We start from the raw sequence: 12,945 nt of genomic DNA on the forward strand, positions 1-12,945 counted from the left end.
TCAGGAAGATCCCCTGGAGGAGGGCATGGCAACCCACTCCAGTATTTTTGCTTGAAAAATCCAATGGACAGAGGAAACTGGCAGGCTACCATACATGGGATCACAAAGAGTTGGACACGACTGAGCCTGCACACACACACACACCCCACACAGGCTGTTATCACAGAAGTAGCTGGGATTTGCCAAGCATCACATAGCCGAGGTTTCTTAGCTCCCAACATCTTGAGCTCAGTGCTCTGCATCAACTTGCTTTTGCCGCAACAACAGAATCTCTATAGAATGTTTCCTCCAAGGCCAATGCCACCACCACTACCAGTACCCCCCAAAACCCTCTTGCTTTTTAGTCTTTTTTCTTTTCTCAATAACACAATAAGTGTGCTGGTCCAAAGTTTTAAAAAACTGGGCTTAGAGCTTGTTTTTAAGAGCTTCTGACTGCTGCTGTTTCCAGCAGTGTATTTTCCAAAGGGTTCTGACCACTCATTAGAGCACCTGGCCTATTCTGTAGAGCTGTAGAGGCTCTGTTGTAGGTGTGTCTGTGCTCAGAAAGTGACGGTAACAGATAAATATGGTGCTCAAATTAATGGATGGCTGGATGGCATCATTGACTCAATGGACACTAGTCTGAACAAACTCCTGGAGATAGTAAAGACAGGGAAGCCTGGCGTGCTGCTTGGGGTTGCAAAGAGTTGGACATGATTTAGCGACTGAACGACAACAACTAAGTAACAGAAGACAAAAGCAATTCAGTAGGAATTCCACATATTTATTTCATCACATATCATCTTAAATTTACAACTAATGGTGGGCTACTTAAACTTCCATAAATCCCATAGTGTGTGTGTGTGTGTGTGTGTGTGTTTTATGGACAAGTGAGCACCTGTTATCTGTTTGGATCCTGTCACTAACACATGTGTCTTTTTATTAGTAAATACTTGAAATGGTTAACATATGAAAAGGTGAAAACTATCCAAATGTCTATCAACTGATAAATGGCATATTTATATAACGGGATATTATTCAACAGTAAAAAGAGTAAAGTACTGATCGCTAGTAGTAAAGAACTCACCTGCCAATACAGGAGATGTAAGAGATGTCTCTTTTAATGTTTCTTTTAATTTGTACAGATAGAGACATTCTTTTCTTGATTTCATATTTTAGAATCCAAATCCATCAGTTTCTTAAAGTATTATTAAGTTCTCCTAGCTTTTGTAGATTATAGTCCAACAGACTGGAACTTCCACCACAAAACAACTGATGAAAAGATAAAAAATGATGACTATTTGATGATCTTCCTTATAAAGGACAGTGGACCATACTGAAGTCTCAAAGAGACACAACACAAAAAAAGTAAAATGGAGTTCCTGAAGTTAGTATTTCTAATTCTGATAAGCTCAGTCTGACGTTTTTGTAAGGCAGGAGGCAGAGGCCTGACAGGCTTTCTTCTAGCAATCGATGTGGCCAGCACAGAGATGAGATGGTACGTGTCAATTCTGTGTGCCTCCTACCTCAAGGCTCAATAAAACTAACAGTAGAAGAGATAAATATTAATTCTTGAACATAGTTGACAGAAGCCTTTAAAAGTCGTGTCCCTTTTCCCTTATGCCCCCTAAAAACAGCAACAAAAAGGTCCACTTTCCTGATTGGGCATGTTTGGTAGAGACAAGCCATGCAAGATTTTACCAAGGACTTCATACAGTGATTGAACATTTTTGAAACAAAACTGTGCTCCCCCCTAGTGTGTGTAGGTGTTTTTTTTTTTAAACAATGGTTTCTTCTTAGGGCAGAACTAGTTTCACAGTAGTAAATGTGATTTGAGAGAGATGCAGGAAAACAGAACGCTACTAAAGTATCACAGAGAGTGGCTCAGAATGACCCTGTAGGTGGTATCAAATGATTCAGGCCCAAACTTAATTATGTGAGGTTTTTCATCACGTTCTACAAAACTCTTAAATACAGGTAAATATGTAAACACTGTGCTCTCAGAGAGCAATACTTAGGCATGTCACGTCTTATCCCTTCTGGCGAGATGAAGTCTAATGAAACAGCCCCCATCAGTTTCAAAACCAACCACTGGAACTGCTCTCTGGTTGAGGAGCAAACACCACCTTGCACATGTCAGAGTTCTCTTGGTGCAGCGGGAATTCACATCCTCCTATTAGGCTTTCTTTTCTCTTCCGAGAAACGTAACCTCTGCCTGTGGACAGCCTTTCATATTTTGTCTCAAATTGCCTGCATAACAACAACAATAACAAAATCACACACATATTAAAGTCACACCACACCCATCAGAGCCCAGTTATTGAATGAACACTTCAAGCTTCTGAGTCAAAGCCAATTGAGAAAGGACGTCAGTACCAAAGCTTTCGTTCCCACGAATGTGGTGATTTTTTTCTTCCCATTTCTTTTCCCGCTAACAGATACACTTCACAGGCCTGGGATATGAGAGTCCTGCCACTCATTTTTCTGGCATGAAAGACCAAATGCCTCTCAGATTTTTGGAGATGCTGCTAAGCTTTGTAGGCCTTGCTATGTCTCCCATCCCTCATTCCAGGGGCCCTGCCTTTGGGGTATACCCCTTTTAGTAAGGAGCAAATCCATCTGGGTTTAAGCCAACAATGCTGACAGGGAAACACCCCCAGAGCTCTGGGCCAAGTGAAATGTGGAACCAGATCAGTTAGCCTTGTGCCTGGGCTGCTGGTCACTGCATTTTGACCACTGGAAGGTTGATTTTCTTTTTAATGTGTTAATGGAGGTTTATTCTAGACATGTGCATGCGTGCGTGCTTGCGTGCGTGTGTGTGTGTGTGTGTTAGTCACTCATTCATGTCCAACTCTTCGTGATCCCATGGACTGTAGTCCGCCAGGCTCCTCTGACCATTGGATTTTCTAGGCAAGAATACTAGAGAGGGTAGCCTTTCCCTTCTCCAGGGGATCTTCCTGACCCAAGGATTGAACCCAGGTCTACTGCATTGGCAGGCGGATTCTTAATCTTCTGAGCCACCAGGGAAGTCCATTCTAGACATAAGTTAATATAAATTAACAACTGCTTAATAGCCTCAGGGAAGCTTCCCTGGTGGCTCAGATGGTAAAGAATCTGCTTGTAATGTAAAAGACCTGAGTTTGATCCTCAGGAGATCCTCAGGAGAAGGCAATGTCTACCCATTCCAGTGTTCTTGCCTGGAGAATTCCACAGACAGAGGAGCCTGGCAAGCTATAGTTCATGGGGTTGCAAAGAGCTGAACACAACTGAGAGACTGAGCATACACACACAAGTACTCTAATAAAAGCATGTTTTTTAAAATTCAAAATCCCCAACACTTAAGCTTGAGAGAAACTTAAACCAGGTCAAGTTGCTGTTATATGGATTACATAAAACTTGTGAATTCATTTGGGCTTTTAAGCCATGGTAAATGATTGTCAGATGTTCTGTTTTGAGCTTTCTATCCAAGAGAAAACTGTGAAAACAGCTGATAGTAAACACGTATCTAGTGTTTTTGCTGAAACTATGTGGAAACTTACACTAAATCAAATCTCTTTGTTGCCTTGATAAATTATTTCTGGGCTAGAATATGATATTATCTCCAGAATCAAATGAACTTGTCATTACAGTTTCTTGGCATGCTAGAAACTGACATTTTTTTTTAGTCTTATCAATTATTCTTTATTCATTTAAAGAAAATTCATGTCTCACTGGGTTTTACCATTTTCCTTTAATTTCTGTGGAATGCTCAAAATTGGGTGCAAGTTCCTGGTGAACTCTTGATGTCCCTGGAACATTCTGTAAGTCCTGTTTCTTACCTGTATGGAACATCTTCCTTGTCCATCTGCAGACAAACTAAAAATGGGTACTGAGAAAACTGCACCGTGGAGATAAACTCCAAGCCTGCTTCTGTTTCTGCACCAATTTCCAAGCCAGCTTTCACAAAAGAGGAGTCCACCGTGATGCCACCAGTTATTAACACACTTACCCTAAAAATTGAGCAAAATAATCCATGAATCACATTTAACTGAGCTGAACTAACAGACCATGGGGTCTGAATTTCTGACATTGATAACTGGAAAGGTGACCTAAATTTGCTTAGAATTCTGTTGGTACCAGAGCCTGGATAGTTCTAGGAATTGGGCAGTGAAAATTTGCCTTACCTCTGAGTCCTCTCCCAGCCTTCAGTTCTAAATGTGGGAATGAAATGTCTATCTGGCATTAATGTTTGATAAGGGCATACCAAGAGCCAAGAGGAAAAGATGCCTGGGATCTGGTCCTTTCAGAAAGTCAGAAATAACTGATTATCTTAAAATCTAAGCTCACCCAGAGGACAGTGGATGTTTACAACAATTTTCTTGGTACTTATCTCTCTTTTGGCTTCTATGTAGTTATTTTAATTCATTTCATTACTTTCTCTAAAAGGTCTTTGGTGACAGAAGTCTATGGTTGCCAAGGTATTTTTAAAAAATATATAGTATCATGAAGAACAATTCCTACAGCATGTACATTGCATGGCTCAGAAAGGACAGATATCATAGGTTCTCCAATGATCACCTAGACAGACTGGACTGAGTAGGATAAAGTCTTGGGGGAAAATGAAGAGGATATGCAATTCTAGAAGGCTTACTTCTGGGACCACTCTAATTTAATTGCAGACTTCAGATGAAATATGAGTTGTACTTTACACTCTTTTGATAGACCTACTAATGTTTGCCGTCCTACTCACAGCACACTTGCTGTTGTTGCCAGTGAAAAGTAGGTCGGAGGTGGGAGCATTTAAATCCCTGAATCCTTTACCATACCTTCTCACATCTTACACTCAACAAAGGCTTGCTGCTGCTGCTGCTGCTAAGTCGCGTCAGTCGTGTCCGACTCTGTGCGACCCCATAGACGGCAGTCCACCAGGTTCCCCTGTCCCTGGGATTCTCCAGGCAAGAACACTGGAGTGGGTTGCCATTTCCTCCTCCAATGCATGAAAGTGAAAAAATTAAGTGAAGTTGCTCAGTCGTGTCTGACTTCTAGCGACCCCATGGACTGCAGCCCACCAGGCCCCTCCGTCCATGGGATTTTCCAGGTAAGAGTACTGGAGTGGGGTGCCATTGCCTTCTCCGCAACAAAGGCTTAGATCATCTTTAAATGAGCAAATGGAAAACTAAAGATGAATTGGCTATAATGTGGACACTGGCAGACACTTAGGGATATTGTGTCCCTTTTAAAAAGCCAGCTATTTTTTTGGCATTGCTGTTGTTGACTTCCTTACGCAAATAATTCAACTCAGTTTAATTTGGGAAAACTTCTATCCAGAAAATACATGAAAAAGAGGAGAATGATGACTGATTTGGTGGGAAGCCCTAAATTATATTGCTTATCCCTCTGAAAGCTTCTCCCATTTCTCATTCTTTGGTTCCTTTCAGTAACCCTGAAGGTCATCTTTCATGTTAAGTGTGCTACCTTTTGATTTTTCTCAATTCTTTCACCCATTGTTCAAAATAAATTTTAAAAATCTAATTTTAGCACTCCTATCTCACTTCTGCCCCACTGTATTTTTAAATATCCAAAAATGTAAAAATCAATTTCATTTTTCATTTTCTTTTCTTCAATACTATAACAAACAGAAGAAAAATTCTTTTGATTATAATGCTAGTTCAAAGATGCTTTAAGGTCAAAATAAAATGCTTTCATTTGATCTGATGGGTCAATTAAAAAAGCTAAATGACCTGAGGAAATTCTGTTTAGAAAAATGAACACTGATAAATACACTTAAAGGACTCAGAATATTTAAGACTTAAATTCTGCACAAAAGTGATCATCTTTTTATTTTTCTCCACTGAAGACAGCAAAAGAAGAAAGATTTTAAATCTCAACAAGAGGGATAAGCTAAAATAATTTGCTTAAAAGTAAAGTTTTCTGACAGCATTGTCAACTACTAAAGTGGAATATTTTGTTACCCTGCTAATTTTATGACTGCAGCCATGAAATTAAAAGATACTTGCTCCTTGGAAGAAAAGCTATGACCAACCTAGACAGCGTATTAAAAAGCAAAACAAAGGTCTGTCTAGTTAAAGCTTTGGTTTTTCCAGTAGTCATGTATGGATGTGAGAGTTGGACCATAAAGAAAGCCGAGCACTGAAGAATTGATGCTTTTGAACTGTGGTTTTGGAGAAGACTCTTGAGAGTCCCTTGGACTTCAAAGAGATCAAACCAGTCAATCCTAAAGGAAATCAGTCCTGAATATTCATTGGAAGGACTGATGCTGAAGCTCCAATACTTTGTCCCCCTTATGCGAAGAACTGACTCCTTGGAAAAGACCCTGATTTTGGGAAAGACTGAAGGCAGGAGAAGGGGATGACAGAGAATGAGATGGTTGGATGGCATCACCGACTTGATGGTCATGAGTTTGAGCAAGCCCCAGGAGTTGGTGATGGACAGGGAAGCCTGGCATGCTGCAGTCCATAGGGTCATAAAGTGCTGGACACGACTGAGCAACTGAACTGAACTGAAAGTGGAATACCAAGAGAAGATGGATGTCTCACCCACTGGGCAAGGTGTCCATGGATGTCTTTAAAAGCAAAAAGATCCTTCTCTAAGTTGTATTAGATACCTACCTGCTCATGAGGATCTATGGTAAGAATGACTTCCCATGGTTACTCCCTACTCTATGATTTAATGATTACAAATAGAAAGCATAGATTTTGAGGGGTTGGAAGGTTAAAGGATTCCAAAAACATATCTCTGCATATAGAGAACAGACTTGTGGTTGCCAAGGGGGAGTGGGATGGCAAAGGGAAGGACTGGGAGTTTGCTATTAGAAGTGGCAAATTATTATATATAGAATGGATAAATAACAAGGTCCTACTATATAGCACAGGGAACTATATTCAATATTCTATGATAAACCATAATGGAAAAGAATATGAAAAACAACATATATATGTATCAATAAAACTGAATCAGTTTGCTATATAGCAGAAATTAACATTGTAAATCAACTATACTTCAATAAAATTAAAAAAGAAATATCTGTGGTTCTTTTCATAGAGTACTATACAAATGCTTACCGATTTTTCACTCGGGTTTTAGATTCACGATACCATAGACTAAACTCCATGGCACCTGTAATATCAATAGCTAGACCACCTTGAACATCCATATTGGCCTTAAGTCCAGATTGCAGCTGAAGCTCCTAGAAACAAAAATATGTAATAATAGTTAGAAGGAGAAAGGGAAGGAGGAAGAGGGGAAAGGGGAAGGTGAAGGGAGAGGGGAGGAGAAGCAGCAGCACAATTTAGCCAGCCCCTAATAGCACATTCCTCCTGCAATACCACTGGAGTTGTGTTAATGTTGAAGTCTTTCTCTAGGCTGGGAAACACATTCTAATCTTGATCACTGGAAGTAGATTACTGATAATGCTACATTATTTAATCAATTAAAATAATAAACAAGTAAAGTGTCAGTTGAGAAAGGTGCTTTCTCTCAACCGTTGCCTCACTTTGGGAGGAATATGGTTTTCAAAGTGTGCTTCTCTGATGAGTAGCAGGAGCATCTGTGGAACGTGTTAGGAATGCAAGCTCCCTATCTACTGAATTAGAAACTCTGAGGGTGGTGCCCAGGGATCTGTGTTTTAACAAGACCTCGTGTGATTCTGATGTACCCAAATTTGAGAGCCACCAGACTAGGAAAAATGAAGCCATCTCCCTCGGAAATCCAGCATTGGCTTTAGGGTGGGGATGAGGGCTGGGATAAATGATTTCCAGAAGTCTTTTAGCACGTCTGTAGTTATGTGCTGTGTCAAAGTAAACTGCATCTTGCTGGCAAATGTAAGGAAAGATAAAAACTGCTGGTGCAGTATACAAATTCTATGAATTGCCTAGGAAAGGAAAGCAGGGAAAGAAAGGCAGGGTAACTTAACTAAGACTTAATACCCTACTATTTGAAGTTTGGAATGACATCAATATAACATAAAAGATCACCATGAACCACACAGCATATTCCAGAGTGACAGCAATCACGTAGAAACATAGTCCATCCTCAGCAGCTTTGTAGTTGTCTGAAGCCCACTGTTTTATACCGATTGCCAGCATATACCTTTTAAGTCTTGCAATTTCTGTGTACACTAGATGGGGTGATGTTGGCTGAAAACTTCTTCAGCTGGGCTGGAATCAGATTGCCCGGGGACAATGTTGGAAATGACAACAGTTCTTCAAAAAAGGCTCAATACTCTTAATTTTTATATTCCTCCGAAGATCTTAGATTCGTGGCAACTGGCAGCATGACTAACTTCTTTATGTAACTACCCTACTCAGACCAAACAAACCATGCTTTCATCAACTGTTAATGCTGCAATTTTAATTTCTAGAGAGGATTGTGTTGGTCATTAATCTCCCTGGATTTTCTCCAACTTTCAAAAAGAGTGGCAAGAGTCTCAGTCATAGAAATAGGTTTACTAAAAAAGTCTGATTGTGGCATGAAACTACTTTTGGTCTGAAAGATATTCAGATGAAAACATGAGATTCTTGACACAGAGCTCAGGACACACACATTAGGAGACAGCCCTAAGGATACCTGTTGCTACATTAAGTCTAGAACAAAATGTGGTTGTGGAAGGATGCAGGGGTTGTCTCAGGCATCATAACTAGTATGAAGGAAAACAAATTATCCTGAAAAAAAAACAAATAATCATGTTCAAATTGTAACCCATCCTATGAACTGCAGAACCAAGATACAAATTCTGCATTTGTACCATGATGGTAATTGCTTCCAAATGGGCCCTACGGTGTGCCCTGCCTCAGAAGTATTTCTTTCTTTGGGTCATATTCTATATTTCCAATTGAAAGCTATAATCTTGTTAGTCCACCCAACTCAGCAGAGGTCTATGACATAGACTTTGGTTTTCCCACTGACCATACATTACGTGGATGTCAAAACACACCATGCACCATGGGAAAGAACATTTCACGGCTATTAGACAATGTTCCTTTTGTGGGGAGAGAGCATTTCCACTGCAGTGTGGGTTTTGAGGAGAGCCTTGGCTTTCTGGGAAGATTCCATCTCTCATGCAAAGGGATCAAAGAAGAGTTCTTACATATAATCACAGACGAATATGTTCAGGATAGACCACTGACCCCAGTAGAAGGACAAACCACGCTTTCCTTCATGAAAGGGACTAAATCACACAGCCCAGTGGTTTTACTTTTTGAGGGATGTAAATAAGTAGAACTAATGGTTTTTGAGTATCTGTTGTGCCCCTTGAAGCTCTATATTTCGTATCTCATTTCATTTCCATACAAATCTTCCATGGTTGGCATTATATCTGAAGATTGAAAAGAAAAATGAGGCTTGAAGGCTACCTGTGGAGCTAGACTGATAATCCAGATGGTCTCTAGTGGGGAGACTTTTCTACTACCATACATGACTATCACAGAATCATAACTCTCACTTGTCTCCTACTGTGCAAGGAGGCCTGTTCTAAGAAATATGGCAAAAAAAGATAAAGTACAGGCTTATGGGCTTCCCTGGTGGCTCAGCAGTAAAGCACCCGCCTTCTAAGGCAGGAGACTTGGGTTCAATCTTTGGGTCAGGAAGACCCCTTGGAGTAGGCAATGACAAACCACTCCAGTAGTCTTGCCTGGGAAACCCCATGGACTGAGGAGCCTGGTGTTCTACAGACCATGGCATCACAAAAGAGTCGGACATGATTTAGTGACTAAAACAGCAATAGGTTTATGTCCTATTTGACTCAGAGTGCATATTTAATTCTTGTCCATGAACTAGAAGAACAAGATACTGGAGCTTTGTATTTGTAGCTAATAGGACCCCTTTGATCTTTTACTTTTGGTCCTAAAGGTGTTTCTTATAGCTCAGACACCTATGTTTTGATAACTCATCCCATTGCTTCCATTCAGGAAAGTATGTTCCTTGCTGGCTAAAGAGGATCCCCCTATTAATCTGACTTTATCAAACATCCTTCTCTGAAGAGTAATCCAATTAGCCAAAAGAGAGAGAGAGAGTACAGAGTAATTCCATCTGCCCTGGTGGCTGTGACAGTCCCTCAACTGCCAAAATTTCCTGCAATGTCAGCACTTGACCTAGAGTGGTATGTGCCTCTCAAGCTGGAATTGCATTACTGGAGCACTCTGCAGAGCCAGGGAGACTCAAACAGCTCATTTCTATAATAAATTGAGATCTGCAAAATACTTCAATTTAAAATACACTGCCACGGGGCTATGTTTAATAGCTAAGTGAAGATCTTTCTCTTAGAATATGCCTGTGATGCCCTAGCTTAATTAATAAAAAAAATACAATAACTTAATCACTTTGCTGTATGGTAGAAACTTACACAACATTTTAAACCAACTATACTTCAGTAAAATATTGTTTTTTAAAAAGAAAAACCATAAAGATAATCTAGATCAGGGGTTGGCAAACTATGGACTGCAGGCAGACCTGGCCCACTGACTACTTTTGTAAATAAAACTTTATTGGAACCCTGATGCACTCATATGTTAATATATCATTTATAGCTATTGTCACTCTACAATGGTTAAGACCATATGTCTCACAGAGCCTGAACTATTTACTTTTTTCCCTTTACATAAATTGTTTCCCAACCCTGGTCTAGATTACTATTTATGTTTGCATCAACTTTAATATCTGATTCAGACATTAAGCATTGCTGATGGGAAGGTGAGTACATATAGATGATATTGAACTGTGATTATTCCTGCATCTTAAATTGTGAACTACTTTCTCAGCACTCTTAGGACTTCTTCAGAGATTCTTTCATTATGAATAGATTTCCCCAGCACTTTCCTGGTGGTCCAGGGGTTAAGAATCAACCTTGCAATGCTGGGGACACCAGTTTGATCTCTGGTCTGGGAAAATCCCACACACTGTGGACCAACTAAGCCCATGAGCCACAACTACTGAGCCCACGTGCTGCAACTGTTGAAGTCTGTGTGCCTAGTCTTGCTGCACTCTGCAACAAGAGAAGCCACCATAGTCAGAAGCCTGCATACCTAGAGAAAGCCCATGTGCAGCAACAAAGCCCCACCACAGCCCCCCAACTAAAAAAAAAAGATTATCTCCCACAGGTAATACTTTAATGGAAATGTGCAGTGTAATGATGTGCAGTTCTCTGATTAATTTGAGAACAATTTTTCATGTGTGATTTTGAGAATTAAGGGGTATTAGAGGCATTGCTTGTTTTCTTCTTTTCATTCATAGTAAGAGAAACACAGTTTTGTTCAGAGTGTTGGTACAACCACCAAAAAAACTATATTTACCAGCTTCTCTTGCAGCTAGAGAGCCATATGACACAGTTTTGATCACAACAAAGGACTTCTATTTGCATATGGTTTTATTTTTTAGAAATAGATAGGGCTTGTAGGATAGTTCTTGAAAAGAGTCAGACTCTGCTGCCCCTTACCCTTCCCTCTCCCTTCCTGGAATGAGAAATTAGTGCTGGAAGTACAACAGCCATCTGAGAATCTTGAGGTGGCAAGATGAGGTTAAAAGCCACAAGTAAAGATGGAAAAAGAACCTGCATCCTAATAATACCTAAGGTTGCCATATCAACCCTGGACTATCTACTTCTAAATATTTTTTACATGATAAAAATCAAACTATTTGGTCAAACTACCCTAAATTAAGTTTTTGTTGTTGTTGTTGTTATCTATAGCTATCCTGAACTGTTATGAAGAATAATAAAGAAAGGGAATTAATTTCTAGTCGCAACCAATGATGTTTGGGTGGATTTTTAGGAAATCTGATACTTCAGGTCACTTACAGATCTTAAAATTTTTGATTTCAAAAACAAAACCCAACACATCAAAATCCTTGAGTTATCCAGCAAAGAACAAAGCTAATAAAAAAATTGAACCATCTGTTCCAAAAACCTTACTTTATGTGTAGGAATTCCTGGTATAAAGCTATGAAATAACTTCCCAAGAGTACACAGGAGGTAACTCAGTTCAATTCAGTTAAGTTCAGTCGCTCAGTAGTGTCTGATTCTTTGCAACCCCATGGAATGCAGCACACCAGGCTTCCCTCTCCATCTCCAGCTCCCAGAGTTTACTCAAACTCATGTCCATCGAGTCAGTGATGCCATCCAACCATCTCATCCTCTGTCATCCCCTCTCCTCCCACCTCCAATCTTTCAGAGCATCAGGGTCTTTTCAAATGAGTCAGTTCTTCACATCAGGTGGCCAAAGAATTGGAGTTTCAGCTTTAGCGTTAGTCCTTCCAATGAATATTCAGGACTGATTTCCTTTAGGATGGACTGGTTGGATCTCCTTGCAGTCCAAGGGACTCTCAAGAGTCTTCTCCAACACCACACTTCAAAAGCATCAATTCTCAGGTGCTCAGCTTTCTTTAAAGTCCAACTCTTACACCCATACATGTCTACTGGAAAAACCACAGCTTTGACTACACGGACCTTTGTTGGCAAAGTAATGTCTCTGCTTTTTAATATGCTGTCTAGGTTGGTCATAACTTTCCTTCCAAGGAGTAAGCGTCTTTTAATTTCATAGCTGTAGTCACCATCTGCAGTGATTTTGACTTTATTTTGCCCCCCAAAATAAAGTCTGTCACTGTTTCCACTGTTTCCCCAACTATTTCCCGTGAAGTGATGGGATCAGATGTCATGATCTTAGTTTTCTGAATGTTGAGTTTTAAGCCAACTTTTTCACTCTTCTCTTTCACTTTCATCAAGAGGCTCTTTAGTTCTTCTTCGCTGTCTGCCATAAGGGTGGTGTCATCTGCATATCTGAGATTATTGATATTTCACCCAGCAATCTTGATTCCAGTTTGTGCTTCATCTAGCCCAGCGTTTCTCATGATGTACTCTGCATATAAGTTAAATAAGCAGGGTGACAATATACAGCCTTGATGTACTCCTTTCCCTATTTAGAACGAGTCTGTTGTTCCATGTCCAGTTCTAACTTTTGCTTCTTGACCTGCATACAG

At 40.0% G+C, this 12,945-nt stretch overlaps 1 protein-coding gene across 1 annotated transcript in view; it reads right to left on the minus strand.

The window, feature by feature from the left end:
* Positions 1-742: 742 nt before the first annotated feature.
* The window catches only part of MTTP (microsomal triglyceride transfer protein), a 56,747-nt gene continuing 44,544 nt past the window's right edge, over positions 743-12,945 (minus strand). Inside the window, exons 16-18 of the mRNA XM_019962404.2 lie at positions 7,041-7,165; positions 3,798-3,968; positions 743-2,229 (exon numbers count right to left, since the gene is read on the minus strand). Of these exons, the coding sequence (XP_019817963.2) occupies positions 2,058-2,229; positions 3,798-3,968; positions 7,041-7,165 (468 nt within the window). The 3' untranslated portion in view covers positions 743-2,057. The remainder of the gene's footprint in view (positions 2,230-3,797; positions 3,969-7,040; positions 7,166-12,945) is intronic.

The sequence above is a fragment of the Bos indicus genome, chromosome 6, assembly GCF_029378745.1.
Source record: "Bos indicus isolate NIAB-ARS_2022 breed Sahiwal x Tharparkar chromosome 6, NIAB-ARS_B.indTharparkar_mat_pri_1.0, whole genome shotgun sequence".
In the NCBI taxonomy this organism is placed as follows: Eukaryota; Metazoa; Chordata; class Mammalia; order Artiodactyla; family Bovidae; genus Bos; species Bos indicus.